General features: G+C 46.5%; 1 protein-coding gene across 2 annotated transcripts; it reads left to right on the top strand.

The window, feature by feature from the left end:
* The first annotated feature begins 268 nt into the window (after positions 1-268).
* Sec14l2 (SEC14 like lipid binding 2) lies at positions 269-22,805 on the top strand. Of its 2 annotated transcripts, XM_003478014.5 has the most exons (12): positions 269-449; positions 2,715-2,790; positions 7,233-7,276; positions 7,875-7,934; positions 8,199-8,387; positions 9,778-9,873; positions 10,030-10,090; positions 10,736-10,819; positions 13,831-13,937; positions 14,020-14,159; positions 14,304-14,473; positions 21,380-22,805. In XM_003478014.5, exons 1-12 carry the CDS (start codon positions 396-398, stop codon positions 21,508-21,510), a joined length of 1,212 nt encoding a protein of 403 aa, XP_003478062.1. In that variant the 5' UTR covers positions 269-395; the 3' UTR covers positions 21,511-22,805. The 2 variants fall into 2 exon arrangements, with proteins under 2 accessions (XP_003478062.1, XP_012997407.1); XM_013141953.2 differs by lacking the exon at positions 2,715-2,790 and having other exon boundaries at positions 299-449.
* The last annotated feature ends 30 nt before the right edge of the window (positions 22,806-22,835 follow it).

Here is a 22,835-nt window from a genome sequence, read left to right as displayed (position 1 = left end):
CTGCACCATGGGGTCTGCTCTTAGAAGAGGTCATTAGATTAGCTAGATGGGGAAGTGTGCCCAGGCAACTCAGTTATCTCACCATAGGTCACACTGAGCGCTTCTGGGGCACATTTAGGGGCCCATCCCCCAGCTTCCTGCTCGTGATGCCGGGTGGCCAGTTTGGGTGGGTGCTCTGCTCGCCTCGGGCCACCCACAAGGGGCACGAGTCTGAGCCTCCGCGGGCCCCGCCCGTCCTAGGGATCCTTTAAGAGGCGGGACTTGGCCGCGCACCCGCGCGGCGGGGTAGGAGGCTGGGACTTCACTCGCAGCGGCAGCGGAGAAGCAGCCCGAGCTGCATCAGCAGCCGCACCGCAGAGCAGGAGCCCGGAGCCGGACCCGGAGCCGGAGCTACGATGAGCGGCAGAGTCGGCGACCTGAGTCCCAAACAGCAGGAGGCACTGGCCAAGGTGAGCCCTCGCCCTGGCTCGGGTCCCCGCCCCGGGCTGTGGCCGTCGCCCTCAGGTGGAAGCAGCTGCGGGGGGTCCGAGGGATGTCCCCCCCCCCCCCCGGGCGGGCCAAGAGGGGTAGACCCCGTCACCGCCTGGGCTTGGCCGCTGCACAGCCGGTTGCTCCTCCCTCCCTCTGCCTGCCCCGGGGACCCCGGAAAGTTTGGACACCCGACCTCAGCCCCAAGCAGCCTGGTGGTGCCACCTGGGAAGAAGTGGTTGCTTGGAAGCTCTCGGAGGCAGCTGAGGGCACAAAGGCAACATTCATCCCCGGGCTGGCAGGAACTGGCAGCCAGGCTGGGACAGGGGCAGGGACCCAGGTTTCCTCCCATTTCCGGGAGGTTTTCCTCTCGCGGGGGCAGCAGTTGATGGAGAGGGCCCCGGATAGCTCCATAGGATACCCAGACAGCCTTTGCCGGCCAGCGAGGCTCTGTGCGACCTTGGGCAAAGCCCTGACCTCTGCTTGCTCTTTGGGGAAAGCATGGGGCGCGGGCAGGTAGGGCTGCGGGAGCATCGCTGTATGTGTCTAAGATCCTTCCCCCTGACTCGCATTAGTTTGAGCAGAGACCTGTCTTACTCTCCCTTGCAACTCAGACCTCTGCCTGTCCGGGGTTGATGCTTCTCAGAAGACAAGGAGGTGAGAGGCAACAGTTTAAGGACTGAACCACAGCCCCAGCAACTACATCATCTCTTCTCCCTTGCCTTTGGGGAGTGGGGAGGTTGGCTGTTCTCTGGACCACTGTAGATTAATTGGGCCTAGCCTGGAGGTTCAGCAATTCCACAGCTGGCCATTTTCCATTCCTGGAAAAGGGGGACAGATGTCTGTTGCTGTGGTAGCAGCATGCGTGTATGTGGGGGGACACTGGTCCCATGAAGTTTTTCCCCAACCTTGTGCTGCCCTGTCCCCCCAACCTAGGAAGACTGGATAGGAGGCTTCCGATTTTCCTGCTGACCTGCAAGGGCAGGCAAGTAGGCAGGCAGGCAGACAGAGGCGGGGTTAAGTGACAGTTAAAGTGGAAGTCAGGGGTTGGATAGGATCAGTGGTCAGGGGTAGCTTTCATGCCTGTGGTTTGGATGAGCAGTTTCTCGGGTGCACTCCAAGCTGCTTTGAGGAGTGGGAGGGTCTGAGTACTCAGCTGACCTAGGCTAGGTTCAGAGGTAGCTGGTCTTCATTGGTTCCTTTTGGGGTTGTCCTGTAGGTCAGTGGCCAGGGAAAGGTGAATGGCTGGGATAGGAGGCTCAAGAAGGGCACTTGGGGGCCCTGCTCACTACAATGCAGTGAGGCAGGAGGTGGGTGTGGCTGTCCCTTGGGGTTTCTGTCCACTGCCTTATTCAGCTCTACCTGAAATTTTTACATTTTTGGGGGACTTAGCATGAATCAAACTCAGGTCCTCACACTTGCCAGGCAGGTGCTGCACCACTGAGCTAAATCCCTAGCCCCCTGAACTTTCTACCTTTCATGACTTCCTGCTGGAACTGTTCCCCTACTTGGATTGCCTGCCCCCTCCCTCTGTTGCTTTTGAAGCCCTGCAAGCCCTCCGCAAATGCCACAATACTGTTTTTTGGAGGGGAACTACTGGTAATTGAACTCAGGACCTTGTGCTTGCTAGGTAGGTGCTGTGCTGCTGAGCTGTATCCCCAGCCCTCATAATACTATTTTTTAAATGTCAAGTCATGGAAATACCCTCTTCCTTTGCTCCCCAGCACACTTCTTACATTTCAGTACCAAGAAATCAGACAATCACAGTGGAAAAAGTGTGTGCTCTGGACTTAGACAGACCTGGGTTTGCAGCCCAGCTCAGCTTGCTGCCAGCTGTTTGACCTTGGACAAGTGGTGACATCTCTAGGGGCTCTGAGTGAGGAGTGAATGATACAGAGGAAGCCAAGATCAGGGCCGCACATGTGGGAATGCTTGGTATACTGACAGGTTTTACAGTAGCATGTACCAGAGAGCCTGTTTTATAGTTCACTGGCAACACATCCACCTTCCCCCAGAATGGTGTGTAGAGGGCTTGAAGTGAGGCAGGGTTAGTGTTATGTTCCCTTCCTACCCTCTTCCCTGCTACCAGCCACCCCTTGGCAAGACAGAGTATCCCATACAGCACAAGTGCTCAGCCAGCATCTGCAGCATTGAGCTGTGGATTCAGCAAAGGCTCTTATAGAGAGTCCTGGGCAGAGGGCGGTCAAGGTGGGACTTACCACTCACCCAATTGCCTTTCCCTACAGTTTCGGGAGAATGTGCAGGATGTGTTACCTACTCTGCCAAATCCAGATGACTATTTTCTCCTGCGCTGGCTCCGAGGTGAGGGAAGAGGGGCTGTGGGAGGCTGGGCAGAGGCTGGTTCTGAATACCAGAGTGGTACCCTCAGGAATCTGAGAATTTGGGGATGGTCAGCCTTTAGGGTCAAAATGTACTTGGCAATTACAAAACTCAGTCTTCCTATTGGACAGATAGAGATACTGAGGCTCAGAGAGGTGAGGTGAGCTGCTTCAAGTCACACTGTTTGTAGGCAGAGAGAATGGAACCCGCTATGCTGACTGTCAGCTCCATGCCCTTTCCGTCCGCTCATAAACTGGCTCGGCTGGTGGACTGGGGGAAATGGACCAAGTAAAAGTGACCATGTGGGAAATTGAAGGCAATGCCGAGGTTAGAGGCAGAGTCCTGGTTCCTGGGGAGGCTGGCCCACTTTGTGCCCTGTTGGGTGACAGGACTTCCCTGCTGCCAGGAGCCCACGGAGTTTGAGAACACGGGGGCTCAGACTCTCCTCACTTGCTTCCAGGTTGTAGCACCTGAGTTTTAGAGCATGCTCTGCCCTGGCCTGGGACATGGGCCAAAGTCATATGTCTTCTCTAAGCAACTTCCCTGCAAAACAAGATGAGAACGGATGCCCTGCCTGTTGCAAGCTTAGACAGGACTGTGCCCTGCATGTGGTGATGACACATGTATGTTGCTACTAGCATCATCAGGATCAAACTCAGCTGCACCCCCACCTCCTGAAGCCTTTCTGTTCATTTCTTTCTTTTTTTCTTGAGAATCAAGCCATGTGGTGCCCAGGGACTCTTCTACCGTCCTTTTTTGTGTGTGTGTGGTGGTGGTTCTTGTGGTGATTGAACCCAGGCCTCATGCATGTGAGGCAAGTGCTCTACCAGTAAGCTCAACCCCTAACCCTTTTTAATTCACCTTGAGACTTATCTTCCTAAGTTTCTCAGGTTGTCCTTGAACTTGAGATTCTTTGGCCTTAGCCTTCCAAATAGCTGGGATTACAGATAGGTGCCACTGCACTCAGCCTTTTTTTGTTTTTTCTTTATAGAAATTTTATAACCAGACATAGAAATAATGAAATTCCTCTGTTAGATTAGTAGAGCTCAAAATTGTGGTGTAGAATCCTATCCCAAAATATTAAAGCATTTTGTATTTCTAGACACACAAATCTGCATGCCCTAGGAACCCTGGGACAGGTGAAAAACACGTATCCCTTTCTAGAACTTTAATAGTGCTAGCAGCTCTTAAGGGCCTACTACAAATACCTGAGGGCAAGTACATCCAAAAAACCAAGTGGGGCCTCATGTACCTCTGAAAGTGTCACTTAACTATTTCCTCAAAAAGCTGTGATCTCCACACCCAACTTATCCCACCCCCAGCTCTGCCCAGAGAGGGGAGGGCCAGTGTGGGTGAAGCAGCTGATTCATATGGGGTGGAGGGAATTTGGGCCCAGCTTTTGTCTAAGGCTGGAGCTGGAAGCAGGTGGGTGGAGAGAGTGGGAAGACAGTGGCCTCCTTAAAGGGCTGGCTGGAAGCTAATCAAAACAACTATTCGGCTAGGAGGAGATGTGTTTCAAAGAACCGTTGAAGAGCTATGTAGCTCTCTTTTATCCAGGAAGAGCCAGGTGTGGGATCCTGGCACCTATTCTCCCAGACACCCAACCCTCCACACCGCCCAAATCCTAGGATAGCCTCTTTTCAGGGTATGGACATCTTTATTTGCCAGATGAGAAAAATGAGGCTCAGAGAAAGGCAGGGATTTACCTGAAGGCACATAGCCAGTGCCAAGCAGAATCAGGCAGGATCTTAGGGCTCCAGATTCCTAGCCAGCACCCTTTCCAGTACTACCGCATCCTCTTCAGGAGGCCATAGCTGCTCCTGAAGCCAAGTTCTACTTCTTAAAATAGAGGAAGCATCTTCTTTGTATTTCATTTGTGCCTCACATTTCCTGGGCAGGAGCTCAGGCTTGGCCAGACCCTATTATGAATTTCAATCAGGACTTTTGTTGCCTTGAAAAAAGAAAACAAAACAAAAACTTCTTTTTTTCCCCTTTGAATCAAAAGAAGACATTTGCAAGCTGCAAACCAGAATATCTTTCTCTACCCCAGGTTTGAGCTTCAGGTTCAGTTTTGGCTGGCCCCTAGATATCTCAGGCAGGTACAGAGGTTCTCCCTGCCTTTCCATGCTAGGGACTGAGCTGTGGACAACCCAGCAAAAAGGATCAGATTGCAAGATCAATAAAGGAAGAAACACTGGGAGAAAGGCAGAGCAAGTCAGAGTCTCAGCATTTTACAGCACTAAGGTGTGGGCAAAAAAGGAACACCAGGCGGCGGCTGCTTGAAGGCAGGGTTCTTGTAAGGCCTCGAGCCAGGCTTTGAATTGTCTCCAAGCAAGGAAACTGGAGCCCTAGACAGGCCTGACTTAGCAGGAAGGCAGAGGGCCAGGTGAGGTGCTGCCAGGGGCAGCGGCAACTCATGGAGAGCCCTTGCAGAAGCCCCTGGAGTTGGATCTTTACAGATAAGGATTGACTGGAGAGTTTCTCCCAGATAAAGAGGCTCACAGTTTACCACCACTCCACCCTTGTTCTCTTGGAAGATAAGAGGGTTGCCCTTTCTATGGCAGATTCTCATTTTCACGGCCCAACTTTTCTATATGAGGTTTTTTTTTTTTTTTTTTTTTTTTTTTGAATAGGGTTTCTTGCTATGTAGCTCAGGCTTGAACTCACTGTATGGCTCAGGCTGGCCTCAAATTCATGGTAATCTTTCTGTCTCAGTCTCTTGAGTGCTATCATAATAGGTATATACACCATGCCTGGCTAAGGATGTTTTTACATTTTACTTTTTCAGGCTTATTAGATGGTTTGGCTAGAGATGTACAGGACTTTTTCCAAGGTCAAACAGAAAAGAAGAAGACTTTGATGCAAACCCACACTATATTCTCCTAAATGCTTCCCTTGGCTGCCACAGTGACACAGGAAGGGTGGTACTCAGGAGGAATGTTCCAAGACCCATTCTCAAGGGTGGCTACTGAATTCTGCCAGCATGTGCCCAGTGCTTTTCATGGGCATGGCATTGATCAGCCTTCTTGGTGCAGCCTCTGGGCCTAAGAGAGAGGACTGGGCTTCACGACAGTAACGTCAGGGAATGTGCTCGGCTGCTCTCAGGGAATGATGAGGAAGGGACCAGTGACAGTGCAGGGGGCAGTCTTCCTGGCCCAAGTTCTAGGGCTGTCAGCAGATCTAGATGCCAGTCAAGTCCATGGATCAATGTACAGCCAGGAGGGACAGTTCATAGGTCAGCTGACTAAATTGATTATCCAGATCTCAAAACCTCTTCAAAGAAGGACATGAAGTTTACTATATGCGAATGAAATCTGATAGGAATGGATCAAAGTTCCCACCTCTTGTCGTATAGAATGGAGGTTTAGTGGCAGCACAGGTGCAAAGGGTTTTAGAGTTTCAGTTGACTCTAAACCCCACCTGAGCTAAGGATGTTACCATTGCCCAGAGTATTGTTAGGCTTTAACGGAAAAGGAAAATAACACCTGGGAGTATGCTTGGCTCAGGGTTGCTTGCTTCAAGAGAGTCTGTGGCAACCTGAAAAACTCCAAAGGGAAGTTATTTGGATGAAGCTGAGCAGGAGGAATGGTTAAAGGCTCCAAAGACAACTGGCATGGTGCTGGGAAGATCTGAGGTGACAGCCCAGATTTTGCTAGTGCTAGTGCTGGAAGGGTTGTCATGTGGCTATGGAAGCAGCCCTGTTTCCTAAGTGTCTTGAAAGTGACGCTCAGCTCAGTAAGAGAAGTAAGTACAGATGGCAGCTGTAATTATCTGGGAACAAGTGGCCTTGGAAAACCATGAGGTCATTCTGTTCAAATTTGAGCGGGATAACTTGAGTGAACTTTCAATAAAGTGAACTTTCAGTTTAGCTGTCCAGGAATGCTTTGTGTTCCTCTGAAGCAAGTGTTAGTCCTTTAAGGACATGACAAAATTGACTGGAGGCTTATCCACTCCTCTCCTTCACTGGCCTGTGCTGTCAGCTCCACCCCAGATTACAGGGCATCTCTGTTCATCTTTGAACTGTGGGTCAGTTTCTCGGGGTTGGATATTAGGCTGTGGAGGAGATAAAGTTTTCTGTGTAAGGGGGAAGGCCAAATGATAAAGGGGTCCAGGGTTCAGTTTCCCTGAACAGCAATCCTCTGCCTGATTGGATCCACTGGGTAAAACTCTTCTGAGTCTGAAGTTGCATTACTGCCCCTGGACATTCCCTGAAGTTGACTTCCTTTCTCAACAAGCCAAGGGGCTGTGGTATTCTGGAAGCCCTCAGTGGAGAGTCTCATGTTAGCTACAGCATGTGGGATGACCTGAGAGTTAGCTGGGGAGATGCCCAAAGGGACTTGGCCTCAGCAAAGGAAAAGGTTAATTCCTCCATCCTTGCACTCCCAGGTCACAAGCCTAACCCTTACCATGTTTTCTTGTTACAGCGAGAAGTTTTGACCTGCAGAAGTCAGAGGCCATGCTACGGAAGGTGAGATTTATCTAGGGTTTTGCCTCAGTTTCTCCCCATCAAAAGTATACCTTGCTTGGATTCTTTGGCCACCTCCATGTACCCCGATAGCAGCCTTTGGCTTGTGTGATGTATCTTGAGTATTAGCTGACCACTGTTGCCTTATCCATATGGGACAAAGTATATTTGCTTCCTGGGAAATGTAGAGATTTCATAGTTCTAAGCCAGCCAAGAATGATAATCTTCTGTGTAAAGGCATCAAAAATAGGCAGGACTTTTTTTTCTACTCTTGTCTACTGCCTTCTAGTGACAAATTGTGGGTATGGTGGTGGGTTCATGCTGTTATTTATTGCTAAATGCTTGCTACCCATTCTTTTTCCATCTCCTGCTATTAAAAATCTCTGTGTGGCTAGGCATGCTGGCACACACCTATAACCCCTGCACTTCAGAGGCTGAGGTAGGAAGATTGCCATGAGTTTGAGGCCAGTCTGGGCTACGTAGTGAATTCAAGGCTAGCCTGAACTGCAAAGCAAGTTCAAAAATAAATAAAAATAAAAATAAATAAAATAAAATCCTCCAAAAATAAATAAAAATAAAATGAATCTCTCTGTGTTTGCAGCATGTGGAGTTCCGAAAGCAAAAGGACATTGATAATATAATTAGCTGGCAACCTCCTGAGGTGAGGACAAATGATTCTGCCCATCCCTATGCTGGCATTATTGTATCTGTGGCCACTGTCATGGGCCTACTGGACTGGGGCCCTCAGAGAACAAGACTGACAATGCCATGGGAGCTCTGATGGCTACCACAGTGGGTATCTGTTGGCACCCAGAAACGGGATGTGGAGGGAAAGACTGATGAACTCAGATAATGCGCTGTGATCCAGGAAAGATACGGATGTGCCAGGCCTGCCCACCAGGTACTTCCTCTCCATTATGCCCAGGTGATCCAGCAGTACTTAGCAGGGGGGATGTGCGGCTATGACCTGGAGGGCTGCCCAGTCTGGTACGATATCATTGGGCCTCTGGATGCCAAGGGTCTGCTGTTCTCAGCCACCAAGCAGGATCTGCTCAGGACCAAGATGCGGGACTGTGAGCTGCTTCTGCAGGAGTGTGCCCACCAGACCGCAAAGGTGGGTACATTGCTATGCTAAGGATGAGCTGATTGTGGTGGAGACATTCAAGCAGAGGTAGAGATGCTACAAAGGGATAGAAGCATAATCTCTGGACTAAGGCTCATACTTTTAGGTTTTGTAGACCTATGAAATCACAGTTTTAGAGTCTGACCTGATGTTGCCTGATTTTCTTTTGTGGTGCTGGGGATTGAAACAGGGCCTTCAGCATACTAAGCAAGAGCTTTACCATCATACTATACCCTCCCTGCCAGACTTTTATTTTGCTAAGTCAGGACTTAGAATGTCCATTTATTATTGTCATAATTAATACCCCAAACTATAAGAGTGGCATAATCTCAGAGTAAAAGGCAGTCCTTGAAAAAAAATTTTTTTTTGTATTTTTCTTTTTATCAGTACCGGGGATTGAACTCACACACTTTCAAGGCAGGCGCTTATGCCGCTGAGCTAAATCCCCAGCCCAGTCATTGAAAATTGAAGTTTCATAAAAAATATTATTTTTTTAATCATTTATTTAGGACCACTGAAGCCCTGTTACGTACCAAACCATCCTTGGGCAAGTATTGGGTTACCATTGGTAGATAAACTCACATTTTGTGATTCTATAATTTTGCATTCAAGAGAGATGAGGGCAGCATATTCCCTTAAGAGAAAGAGGAATAGCTGGGCCTGCCAACCTGGCCTTTTTGCCTTCCTCTCAGAAGTTGCAAAGATTCAGAGAAATCGGCCAGGCAAGGTAGCACATGCCTGTAATCTCAACACTCACAAGGCTAACCCATTGCCATGGGTTATGGCCAGCTTCCACTACATAGCAAGTCCTTATCTCAAAAATGAACAAACAAACAAACAAAACAATGTAATAATGTTTGGAAAATTTTCAACAGTATCATTCTTTTTTTTTTTGTCTTTTTCCTTTTTATTGGTACCAGGGATTGAACTCATGACTGCCTGCTTGCAAGGCAGGCACTTATGCCGCTGAGCTAAATCCCCAGCCCAACAGTATCATTCTTATGTGACCATAGGAAAGCGACTGTGAGCAGAGACTCCAAGAGGCAAGGGATGCAGGGGACACTTGACCTGTTCATACTCTTAAGGCCTTGGATTGGACAGAGCATCTATGCCTGAGAGATTTAGTAGTTGAGGCCCAAGTGCTACTCATAGAACACAAAGTGATTCAGAGGAAGAAGAAAGCCACTCTGTAGGAAAGAGGGGACCTCAGATGTAATCTAGATATAATCTAGAGGACAAGAACATAGAAATCTCAGCAGGAGGAGCCACAGTTCCAGCTGGGGATGATTATCACTTGGGGCAATCAATACTGGCCCTCAAATAGGCTGGGCTTCTCTAGTGGGACACACTAAAGCTTCTTCCTGCTGTCTGTTCTCTGCAGTTGGGGAAGAAAATAGAGACCATCACGATGATTTATGATTGTGAAGGCCTTGGCCTTAAGCATCTCTGGAAGCCGGCAATAGAAGCCTACGGAGAGGTGAGGGGCAAGGAGAGAGGGCCTGCCCCTTAGCAGCCAGGCTGCCTTGTGGGATGGTGCAGCAGTGGGGACAAATCCCAGCCTGGAGGAAGCAGGGTCTCTTCCCCTGGCACAGAAGTCTCAGCCTGCTGGACTAGAGTGATTTTGTTTCCACAGTTTCTCTGCATGTTTGAGGAAAATTATCCTGAAACACTGAAGCGTCTTTTTGTCGTTAAAGGTAAGTTGGGAATTTTCTGTAATGAGGCCAGGTGTGAAAGAGAAACCAAAAATATGACCTGAGCCAGACTGTGGAGAGTGGAATAAGTGAGCCAAAGTAGGTGGTTAAGAGCACACTCTGAAGACTGATACTGGTACCTTACAGTGCACAGTTTTTAGTGTTTATTGCCTCCTTTGAGCCACCTAGCCAAAGGACATAGGAAGAGGTCATTTGGCCTGATCCACTGTACAAATAGGAAAGCTGAACCTCAAACAGATATTGTGGCCAGGCCTGGTGGCCCACTGGTAATCCCAGAATTCTGGCAGGTCTGAGGCAGGTGGATCCCATGTTTGAGCCCACCCTGGGCAACTTAGTGAGATCCTGTCTCAAAATAAAAAATGGGCGGGGGACATAGTTCAGTGAAAAGGCTCTGGGTTTAATCCTCAGTACTAAAAAACAAAAGCTATCCTCCCAACCCAAAACCAAATTTAAACAAACAAACAAAACTAGTTACTACACTGAGAGCTGTTGATGTGCACTCCACAGCATCAAGAGATATGTGACTCAACATGCTGGGGGGCATTGCAGAGAGGTGGGCTGTGGCAAACACTGCTAGGGACTGGCCGACTATTGCTTCTGGCTCACATGGCCTGCCCTCTGTTCCAGCCCCCAAACTGTTTCCTGTGGCCTATAACCTCATCAAACCTTTCCTGAGTGAGGACACTCGGAAGAAGATCATGGTTTTGGGAGGTGAGTGGCTTAGGCTAGTTTGGGCTTTAGACGTGTGACCATGGCTGCCAGGGCAAAGGCTCCCTCTGCTGGCTTGGTATTAGGGGAACTGGGAACAAGCAGTAAAGCTGGCGGCTTCCTATCTGTCTTCATAAGAACGCTTTCTCTCAGATACTAGAAGCACTAGGCTCACCATTGTAGGTTCCAAGAAGAATGCAACCCAAGTCCTTGTTCTTAAGGAGCTTGCAGTGTTATGGGAGACAGCCCAAAAGAAAACAGAGATGTGAGCTAGAAGACACTAGAAAGGGCATAGAAAAGGTGCCATAGAAGTCACAAGAGCAGGGTTGCTTCTGGATAGGGGCAATCAGGCATGGCTTTATGTGACCAGTACCTTCTCTGTTCCAGACCTTGGGCTAAGTTCCAGTTGAATAAGACAGATTCTCTTGCAGAGCTCTCAAGAAAGGAAGGCACAGATACTTATCAGTATGATATGGTTAGTGGAAGAAAGGGACTCATAAAGTTCCTGGGGGTCCTGAGCTGGGAGGAGGCAGTGCCCACCTAATATCCACGATGCAAGATGAGCAAGAGTCAGTCTGTGGAACAACGTAGGCAGCTGATTGGCAGAAAGAGGATCACTGAGCAAAGACCTTCCCATTTTGGCACAGGCATTTGTCATGGGATGCAAGGCAGGATGCAGCAGGAGACTCTCTAGAAGGGAGGCAGGAGCAACGTTGCAGACAGCCCAGGGCACCATGTTGAGAAGCTGTTAAATGACTCCAGGTACCAGAGGCAAACTCTTGGTAGGGGAGTTGTGCACAATCAGATTTTAAACTGAGATATTCAACTGGCAAGATCATAAAAGACACATATCTAAGGCTATTGTCAAGCCTTAGGTTTATGACATATTTAGGAAGTAAAACAATAGAACTGAACTGACCGAATGGAGATAAGTGAGAAAGAGAAATCTAGAATGGCTCTTTGGGGTCTGGCATGAGACACTGAGAAGATGAGGTTGCCTTAGTCCCATGTGGGAAAACTGGTGAATGCAGCTGGAGGTTGAGGAGTTTAACGAGACCTACAGATGCGGTCAATACATGAGCCTGAAGCTTAGGAGAGAACTCCAGCCTGAAGATATGGCAGTTACCAAATAAAGGCAGCAACTAAAACCTGGAGAGCAGAGATTTCCCAGGGAGGAGCAGAGGCTGAATCCCAGTGGAAATATCCAAGTTCCAGAGAAAGAGGAGCAGTGATTAATGAGACTGGCAGAGAAGTAAGTCAACAGGGAGCAGATATGTAGAGAAGTCAAAGGGACATCAGGGCCCAAGGCAAAGTGTGACCCAAAGCCTACAGGAGAATGAATAGTAATCAAGCCAGCCAGGGACAGGCAATTCTGTTTTGCTAGACCACGAAGTGGAGTGGTGGGAGAAGGTACAAAAGTAGATTGGGACAGGCTAGTGAGAGGCTTGAAGCTACCCCTGGAGTCAAAACAGGGGTAGGTAATAGGGATTCTAGAGGTTTGTGAATATTCACTTTCGAGTGACACATTGAAAGTGGTAATTTTTAAATGTGTGCCAGCAAGATGGGAGCGTGACATGATGTTATCTGGAAGTGCATGACTTCTGGGTTTAGTCCTATGTCTGGCAGAGACAGATGTTGCTTCTCTCTCAGTGTGTGTGTGTAGTCTGGGCTGCCCTTGAATTTGCTATATAGCTGAGGCTGCCTTTGAATTCACAATCTTCCTGCCTCAGTCTCCAAAGTGCTGGGATTATAGGTGTGTGTCCCCATGCCTAGTTCAGATTCTGCTTCTCGATGCTTCAGTTGTCCTGTAAGATGGGAAAGATCTTCCTGGCCTGATCTCAACTCTCCAGCTGAACTGGGGGAAGAGAGAAAGAAAAATCAGAGCAAAAAAGGCTTTTATGATTTTTGGATTTTCTGCTGCTACCACCCACTATGTGCATGAGATAGTTTGGTTTCCTGGGAGCCAAGATATGTAGGAGGTTCAGTCTGTTCTCCTACCCACACCTAACACTCTTTCAACCAAGGAGGGATGATATTCTGTATGAGCTGGTCACTGGAGCTTAGCAGTGCAGATTGAGATTACTCCCAAATCTTAGACATTGTGTTCTTGGGAGTTGCATGGTCTTGAGTCCCTAAAAATCTGAAGGTGGGCAGATTTTGGACAGTGTCTGTGGGTTTCCAGCCAGCACTGCATGAGGACGCTGGGCATGGCTTGGATTACTGCCTGTCGTGAAAGGTTTCCTGTAGCAAAATACTGTTACTTGACTGGTGTTTCCTTACCAATTTGGATTGGTGAAAAAGTGTTTTCTGGCAATGAATGCATTAGTATCCAACTCTCCTGGTCAGGAGGGCTTATTTACAAAAAGCAGCTAGACCACCTAAGACAACAGGAGCAGAAATGAGATTTGGGTTGGGATAAAGCCAAAGGTATCCACTGAAAGAGTCACTCTATGTTGATGTATTCATTCGGAAATTCACTACTGAGGACAGTTAGCTACAGAGGAAACGCTAGAGTTTGGTGTAATCAGGACAGACCCCCTGGATTCAGGTCTTCCTGCCTGCCACGTATGCCATTCCCTCTGCATGGGATACCCTTCCCTGCTTTGTCACCTTCCTGCTTGTACTTTAATACCTGAATCACCTTCCTGGGGATGATAATATAGTGAGTGTAGTATACCTGCAGTTTACAAAGTCTTCTCAGTATACTAAGTTCATTTCATTCCTACTGTAACCCAGCAGCGCAGGAAGAACTAGCTCAAGATGAAGTGATTTCCTAAGGTTATTCAGTTGACCAGAGGCAAGGAAAGCAAACCAAATCTCCTGACTTGGTGCAGGGAGGGCCATTCTCTGGGTGATGGCTCTTACCAACCTCCCTGCAGGACTGTGCATATGTTACATGTTCCTAAGGCCCCTTTTAAAGGGAGGGAACAGGGGATGGTTTTTCTCCTTCAGTGTAGACCAGCAGGGCCGTGTGAAATCTTGCCTGGTGGTGACACACTTTTTGTCCTTCCCAGCAAACTGGAAGGAGGTTTTACAGAAACATGTCAGCCCTGACCAGTTGCCTGTAGAATATGGAGGCACCATGACTGACCCAGATGGAAACCCCAAGTGCAAATCCAAGGTAGGGGCTACCAGATGTTGGAGGTGAATAGGGTGCCCAGGTGCAAATGCACAGTCCAGCTCATCCTAAGCTCTGCTTCTAGATCAACTATGGGGGTGACATCCCTAAGAAGTACTATGTGCGAGACCAGGTGAAACAGCAGTATGAACACAGTGTGCAGATCGCCCGTGGCTCCTCCCACCAAGTGGAGTATGAGATTCTCTTCCCTGGATGCGTCCTCAGGTAGGACAGGTCTTTTCCTGAGACCCGAGCCTTTCATTCATTCATAGGTGGTAGTGGTTGGACAGTGGTGGAAGAGGCTTTGGAGCCAGAGAGATGCATGTAAACAGATGGAATTATGTCTGAATGGATTGATGTCACCTGCAGGTGGCAGTTTATGTCAGAGGGAGCAGACGTTGGTTTTGGGATTTTCCTGAAGACCAAGATGGGGGAGCGGCAGCGGGCAGGGGAGATGACAGAGGTGCTCCCCAACCAGAGGTACAATTCCCATCTGGTCCCTGAAGATGGGACTCTTACCTGCAGCGATCCTGGCATCTGTAAGTATCTTTGTCTTGGGAATAACTTGAAGTCCCTGTCCAGTGGTCTGCCTGGGAAGTCCCTCTTCTTCCATTGATTTGGGCCCTTGGTGTTAGAGCTGGAAGTGGAGCTCCATCAGTTCAGCTCTCTCTTGGCATAGAACAGCAAGCTTGGAGAAGTGCAGTGACTTGCTCAAGGTGACTCAGGTGGTTAACAATAGGATGGGACTAACAGGAGATTAACGTACATGTGAGTCGCGAGCAATAGGTGAACGCAGGGGTTCTGCTTTTGGGTCCAGGTCTCACTGGGTCTGTAGCTGTAACCAGACATTTCTTGGGATCCTCCTTTCTCACAGGCCAGAGGTAGACTTGGCTGCCTTGATATAGGGATCATAGGGTGTGAGTAGTGTCCTGAAAAAGACTAGCCTTGGGCTCAGTGGTAGAGCATTTGCCTAATATATGAGTAGCCTTGGGTTCAATCCCCAGCACCACAAAAACAAAAACAAAAAGAAAAAGCAAGAAAATCAGCCTTGCCCTCTCTGAGCATCACTATCTCTGGGTTGATTAAAGAACAGGCACACAATGTAAACAGGCAGTTTATGCATGAAGGAATAAGAATGGCAAATGTACATTTAAAAAGTGTTTAATCTTGCTTGACTTCATGATATCGATTAAAATTCCCTTTGGCTCAGCAGTTCTACTTCTGCAGACTTATCCTATGGAAATATTTAAACAAATATACAGAGACAGAGGGACAAACTGGCAGTAAACCAAATGGCTATCAGGTCTTATTAAAGATAGTCCAGCTACACAGTGGAATACTACATTGTCATTAAAGAGAATAAATTGATATGTAAGATGTCAGATACACATTGAGCAAATAAACATAAAACATGGTACATGGAATATGCTCAACCTTGGTTTTTAAAAGAAGTGTGTACATCAAAAAAATTCTGGGCAATCTGGTGTGTGTGTGTGTGTGTGTGTGTGTGTGTGTGTATGTGTGACTGGGGATTGAACCCCAAGTCTTCAAGTTGAGCTACATCCTCAGCGCTTTTTAAGTTTTTAGATACAGTCTCACTAAATTGCTGAACTGCCCAGGCTGGGCTGGACCTTGAAATTCCTTTTGCCTCAGTCTCCTACAGTATCTATGCTAACTCTGAACAGTAATTATCTCTGGGGTGGTAGAATGCTTATAGAGGGCTTTCTTTTTATTTTATTTTTAAAAAGCAAAACAAAAAAAGATAGAAATACAGAATTAAAAAAAAAACAGTAAGAAACCACAAACACTGGTTAACGTATTGCATATTTTTATCTTAGATATAGTTGTTTAGGTTACAAGATATAGGCATAAAAATGATCAAACAATGATAGGACAAACTGTTCTTTTTGATGAAGTAACAGAATTAGTAGTATAGTTATCTGTCTTGCACAATACACATACATACGTGTATATGCAGATACATACGTGTATATCTACATACATATTTTTTCCTTTCTTCCATTTCTCCTTTGCCCCACCCTTGTTCTTTCCTTTTGAGTATTTCCTTTCCCTTTCAATATTATTCCCTTATAATATCTATTGTACATTTTGGATCTTATTACTCTTTCAGCTTTTTATTATTATTTATTTTTTACACTAGGGAGATAATATGATATTTACAAATGTGAGTCTGACTTATTTCATTTATGAGTATGGTCTCAAGTTACCTCCATTTACCTATAAAAGCCTCAAGATTATCCTTTTTATAGCTGAGTAGTATTCCATTGTATAAAAATACCACCTCTTTTTTATCCATTCTGCAGTTGTTGGGTATTTTGATTGTTTTCAAGATTTAGCTATTACAAATGGTGTCGTTGTAAACATGGGTGCACATATATTGTTGTGACATGACATTTTCAATTTTTCTGGGAAAATACCCAGGAGAGAAATAGCTTGATTGAATGGGACTTCCAATCCTAGTTTTTCAAGGAATCTCCATACTGATTTCCACATAAAGGGCTTTTAATTTCTGCGTATAATATAATTTGCTCTGACAGTTTATTAAATTTATAAGCAGAAAAAGCATGCACACACACATGCAAACAAGCCAATCAAATTTCCAGATTCCTTTCTGACAGCCAAGGGGCTGGGTGTGGAAAATCAAGGTGAACTGGGCCTTTTTTTAATGAGACTGGAGTTGGACTTGATTCTTGACTAGCTTCTTGGTTTTAGGCATGTGACTTGACTTCTTTGAATTTTACCTTCCTGATTGCTACAGTGGGGATCTTATAGGGATACCTGACAATTACATGGGTCAAGGTCCCTGAGGCACGTCCTTGGTATAATGCCTGGCATTACAATGTCTCCAGGGGACAGCCCGTCCTGGAGATGCTGTTGCAAGATGGGAGAAGCCCTGTACCCCATGCCTAAGGCAGCACTGGCAGATCTGAGCTAGCCCTGCAAATGTCTCAGCCTCTGTGCTTGTCCACACCATCACCCGATCTGAAATTCAGCCGCCTCCCTCACAACCCAGCAACTTTCAGTGTCTCCCGCCCCCTCCCCGCAGATGCTCCACGGCACAATATAGCTCCCCAGGGAGGGTGAGTATTCATAGTGAGGAGCCAGGTCCCTGGGGGAGGACGTCATATACTGTATGCTTCAGCAAGAGCAAGACTTAGCACTAACTCAGACACTGTCACCCACTTTGAATATATAAGACTGAATTTCTTTTTTTAAAGAACAGGGAAGCTGAAGCATAGAGAAAGGGTGTTCTCTCCTACAAAGTAATTTGTGTAGACCACACAAGACACCAGAGACTCCTAAAGTCCAAGTCTGGGAACTCTTGCCCATAGATTGCCCTAGAGATGATCAGTACATCTGTCCTTGATGTGACAAAGGAGAGTGGAATCCCAGACCGAGGAAGTAATTTCTCCTCGGTCATGAGTCAGTAGGAGAGTCCTAACCCATTTTTATAGCTTCACCCATTTCTTCTCACTCTCATCCTACTATCTGTGGAAGGGACCTTGGACCTTTGAACATGATTAGGCTTAGGTCTAAAAATACCAATATTATTTTAGCCCCTTTTGAGTATCTTCCTGACAAGAACTTTTTTACATTCTTGTGATCTGCATGGTGCTCATTCCCAGGAGGAGCAGACTCAGGCCACAGCATCTACCTGCTTCCCCCAAGCTCACCTGTGGGAAGGCAATGCCCTCAGATACCCAAGTGATGCCCCATGTGTACGACACAATCACCCAGGGCGTAAATTTAACCTCTGGGTGCACCACCCCAGTAGCAGGAGCTCTCTAACCTTCTTCTGGCTCCCAGTCCTTGTCCAAGTATACTAAATTATTAAGGAGGGGACCAAAGTTTGGACTGATTTCACTTTTTTTCTCTCCCATAATACCTACTGAGGGCTTACTGAGTATGGTGTAGAAATGGAAAAATTCAGAGAAAAGAGCTACCATCTGCCCACAAGGTGGACATAGTGTGAGTCTAAAAACTTGAAACACTGCAGAGATGTGACACAATGCTGCTAGATGGTGCTGGGGTGGAAAAAGCCCAGTAGGAACAAGGAGGACTGCTTCCTAAGGAAGTCCAGCCTTGTCACGAATTCTCCAAGTGTTTGGAATAGGTATCTTTTAAAAAGTTAGATTTGAGGACCAGGGATATAGCTCAGTGGCCCAGTGTCTACCTGGCAAGTGTGAGGTCCTAAGTTTGATTCCCAGTACCAAAAAAAAAAAAAAAAAAAAAGAATTTACTTTCCTTCAGTAGTAGACTAGAGATTTTAATCTAGGACCTATGACTCTCCAGAGCAGTGGTTCTAAATCCTAAAGACCAAATACTTCCCTTTATAACTAATAGTCTAGTAGACTCTTTACTGTTCTGAAATGAAACTCATAGATAATATAACCCACCTATATGCATAACTTAAATATCAGTGTAATGTATCAGTAATATGAAGGGTAAATGAAAGAAAGTTCATTTGGGGATATGTATTTCTCTAACTACTTAGGATTGAACCCAGGGCCTTCACACTGAAGTACATCCTCAGCATTTTTAAAAATTTTGAGCTGGGTGTGGTGGCACATACCTGCAATCCTAGCATTCAAGAGGATTGCCATGAGTTCGAGGCCAGCCTGGGCTATATGGCGAGTCCACAGACAGAGTAGACTACATAGTGAGACCCTGTCTAAAAAGAATTTTTTTTTTTTTTGAGACAGGTTCTAGTTAAGTAATAAGTTGCCCAGACTGGGCTTTCACTTGGGATCCTCCTGCCTCAGCCAGAGTGTTGGGATTATGGGTATGTGCCACCATGCATGGTTCTGGACTATTTACTTTTTCATTGCATAAATGAGAGGACAAGCTTTTACCTACTGTTCCAACTGCCTTTAGAACAATATTTTTCCAACTGGGAATCACTCCCCCTGAGGGACTCTTGACAATTTCCAGAGGGTCAGAAACTGTATGTCTTGTCAGATTCTCAAAGTGAGGGGCAGTTACCTAATAAAAGTTGAGGAGCTCTAACCTAATCTGGGAGATCGAGGGCTCCATAAGCCTTAGTTCAAAATGAACCACATAAACTGGGTGTGGTGGTGCATGCCTATAATCCCTGCACATTAGGAGGCTGACAAACGAGGATCACCAAAAGTTTGAGGCCAGTCTGTGCTACATAAGAGTTCAAGGCCAATCTGAACTACATAGTGAGCCCTTGTCTTAAAAACAAAACAATATAAAACCAAACAAGAACCATGCAGATGCTAGAGTTGCAGCAACTGGACCTGTGCCTCTGATGAATCTCTTCCTTGTTTCTGAGGGCAGACTGTCTCATTAGGCAAAGCCACCTGAATCTTGGTAGTTGGTCTACAGGGACCAAAGGACTGGTCTTTTAGCATGGCTGCCTCTGGTTACCAAGGTGCTGCTGTCCAGGTGAAGAGAGAAAGCTTCACTCTTTCCAGAACGACTACTGGTCCTTTAGGACCTCTAGAATAGAGAAAATGATGACTGATTCTAGTGGGTAGTGTATTTATCACTAGTCTGTGCATTTTATCCTGGGTCAGGAAAGGGGAAAGGTAAAGTTTTAGGATAAATACACAGGTAGGTTTTGTTCTGTTTCATTGCTGGGAAAAGTAGAGAAGACCAGCATAGGGAAAGGGCAGAGCTAGCATTTTTGTCTTCATGCTTAGTTTTTGTGAAGAGTTGTTTCACTGAAATGAAACAGCTTCTCAGAGAAACAGGCTTAGATCAAAAGCAAGTCTGTTCCATTGCCAAGGCTTGGAAGCACTCTGTGCCAACTGCATGCCCATTTCTTATTTCTTCCTCTTGGAGGAAACAACTGCTAACAGGTCTTGTTTATTATGCTACCAAATATCTTCCATCCCCTTGGAAGTGTCACATTTCCCTAATAAACAGGGCATGTACGCACACATGGATGCATTCAGAGGAATTGTGTCCATCATTCAGTGTGTGCTGGGAAGAAGTCGGAAACTGTCAAACTCATCACAGAATTCTTGAAATACTTTCCTTCATAGGCATGGTCATCTTGAAAGAGAACCTGTATGTGTAACCAGACAAGTAACAAAGCCAAAAATATATATATTTTCACATATATAGTAATAAAAATTTTACAAACTGTTCTAAAACTTGCTTTTCTGGATTTAGGAACTATTTTTTTGGTACTGGGGATCAAATTCACAACGTGATTTAGGAACTATTACAGACTTCCCACCAGTTGTATGGAGCTAAGCTCTTTTTCAATTTTTTTTTTTTTTTTTTTGTCTTTTTGCTTTTTATCGGTACCAGGGATCGAACTCACGACTGCCTGCTTACAAGGCAGGCGCTTATGCCACTGAGCTAAATCCCCAGCCCCTCTTTTTCAAATTTTAAAAAGTTACTTTGCTAGGATTATAGATGTGCATCAACATGCTTGGTTATTCTTTTAAAATCACTATATTTTCTATACAAGGATTACAATGTAAATTGTTCAAGCAACTTCTCTTTGATAAACATTGAGTTTCCCCATCTTTTTATTACTATGAGCAGGTTTGCAATGACCGCTCTTGTTCACTAATCTTTTTTTTTTTTTTTTTATTGGTACCAGGGATTGAACTCCCAACCGTGCGCTTGCAAGGCAGGTGCTTATGCCGCTGAGCTAAACCCCGTCTCCCTCCCACTAGTCTTTACTGGAATAAATTCCTTGTTCAAAGGTTTGCACCTTTTACCTTTTCCTAGGAACTGAACAAGCTGAGATTCCCAGGGCCCAAGTCAGTCAAACCAAGGCAGGAATGCAGAAGAGAGGGAAATTGTAGCTTCAGTTTTCTCACTGAGTAATATAAAGGACTTCTTTTTTTATCAGATATAATGCAAAATTAATGCTAAACTCAGAGTAGTGAGCAAGCATGAGATTATATACAGATTACCAAGCCAGTGCTGTAACACATTAAATAGCTATTATTGTTACTACTACTATTATCGATACTGCTGCTGCTAAAATTCTACTGCCGCCTTTCAGGGCCCAGTTCAATTTTGGCCTAAGAGGCCCTATTCTTCCAAACAGTTAAAGATACTGTCTCTGTCTCATCTAGCACTTCACATATTCTGTCTCATATGCTTTTCTTGTCACTGCAGCTAGACTAAATTTTAGAAGGCCAAGAACTATACCAGGTTTCAGAAGGTAGCTTAAACCAGGCACAGTGGCACACGCCTGTAATCCCAGCACTTGGGTCGCTGAGGCAGGAGGATCACCACAAGTTTGAGGCCAGCCTGGGCTACACAGTGAGCTCAAGGCCAGCCTGAATTACTTAGCAAGACCCTGTCTCAAAAAACAAACAAAATGCTACCTTCATGCCCTTACTTCCATGATGACTTGCTCGGTCAAGAAAAATATCTATCCCTGAGTGCTTTGACAGAACCACCTGAATGTCTGGTCTTCTGCCTCCCCTTAGATGTCCTGCGGTTTGACAACACCTACAGCTTCATTCATGCCAAGAAGGTCAGTTTCACTGTGGAGGTCCTGCTTCCAGACAAAGCCTCTGAAGAGAAGATGAATCAGCTGGGGGCAGAAACCTCAAAATAATGCCTCCTCCTCCAGCAGACCTGGTCCCTCAATGTGGGTTTCCTTCTAGCAGTCATTTTTCCACAACCCTGCAGCCCAAAGAAACTGGGCTGGAAGGAAGACTTCTGGCTAGATCTGGGAGCTTTTGTATCAGAATTAGGAAGAGAGCGACTCCCTGCTTCTCAAATTACCAGGGAGCCCTCAAGGGCTGGTCATTGTGATAGGATCTATCTGTTCTGAAAACCTTGTCAATTTTACCTTTCCAGTGTCAGCCAAGACAGGGCTGGGCAGTGCCACTGGGCAGCAGCAGGGAAGAAATTAGGGAAGGGGAGAGATTGGGATTCCCTAACACTTAAGGGAAGCCAGCTGCAGAGGAGAAACGTGCTTCTAAATGAACATGGAAGTTCAGATCATTATAAGGGAAAGCGAAGTAGCTGGTTGCTAAGAGTTATGGTGGGGACTGGAAGCTCTTCAAAACTTTGTTTTTAATCATTGAGGCTGCGGTGTCTTTTAGCTTTTACCAAGTTTCAGGAGTGACCCAAGTCAGCACAAATGGAAGGTAGTGGGCATGCCTCCCTGTCTCATTTTGAGAACTTCTCCTGGGCTGCCTCTTTAATTACTAATGATTGTCAACAAGTCAGGGTTTCTTGGGATTTTGGTACCCAGCCACTGTTCTCCAACAGAAAAAAACAACAAAGAAGCACAAGGGTAATTATCTCTGGGGACCATGGTTCATGGAAGGGCCTAGGAGGTAGGAGGCCAGGAAAGGAAGTGAGTCCTAAAAGGGCGGCCTCTTCAGTGCCACTAGCCTCTCACTAACCCTTTAAGTGAGCAACCTACATTAAAAAATTACGAATGGGATCAAGGCAGTTAGCACTGCGCATTTCCTAGTCTGAGACTCAAGCAGTGCCCACCAATCGGCTTCCTGACTGACCTGAATGAGGCCTTAGCAGTCCCATGCCTGTGGGAGACATACAAACAGGCGCAATGGGTTCCTCTTGCCTGTGACTGTAGGTCCCAAGGCCAAGCGGCTGACCGCGTGGGCGGCCAAAGATCCAGCGCCATTGGAAAAGCCTGGAGCCGGACGGCCGCAACCTTTAACCAGGCGTCCCTTGGGCTGCTTAGAACTCGGGAAGCATCTCCAAGCCCTGGCCAGGCATGGAGGGATCATCTTGCGAAGCCGAGGGGCTCAGGGAAGGCACAGGGCCTAACGGGAGCGAAAGCTACATAGGCGGCCCCAGTCAGATGACTCCTGGCCTCAGTTTACAGTGCTCTGTTAGCAAAATTAATTGATCAATAAAGCAACATTCAGTGTACGTGGAATGGAATTCAATGCCCGCTACCCT

Source organism: Cavia porcellus, unplaced genomic scaffold (genome assembly GCF_034190915.1).
Source record: "Cavia porcellus strain 051 isolate PalLab524CR breed Dunkin Hartley unplaced genomic scaffold, mCavPor4.1 scaffold_16, whole genome shotgun sequence".
In the NCBI taxonomy this organism is placed as follows: Eukaryota; Metazoa; Chordata; class Mammalia; order Rodentia; family Caviidae; genus Cavia; species Cavia porcellus.
Note: the sequence above shows the minus strand (reverse complement) of the source record. Positions and strands in the feature narration are given on the sequence as shown.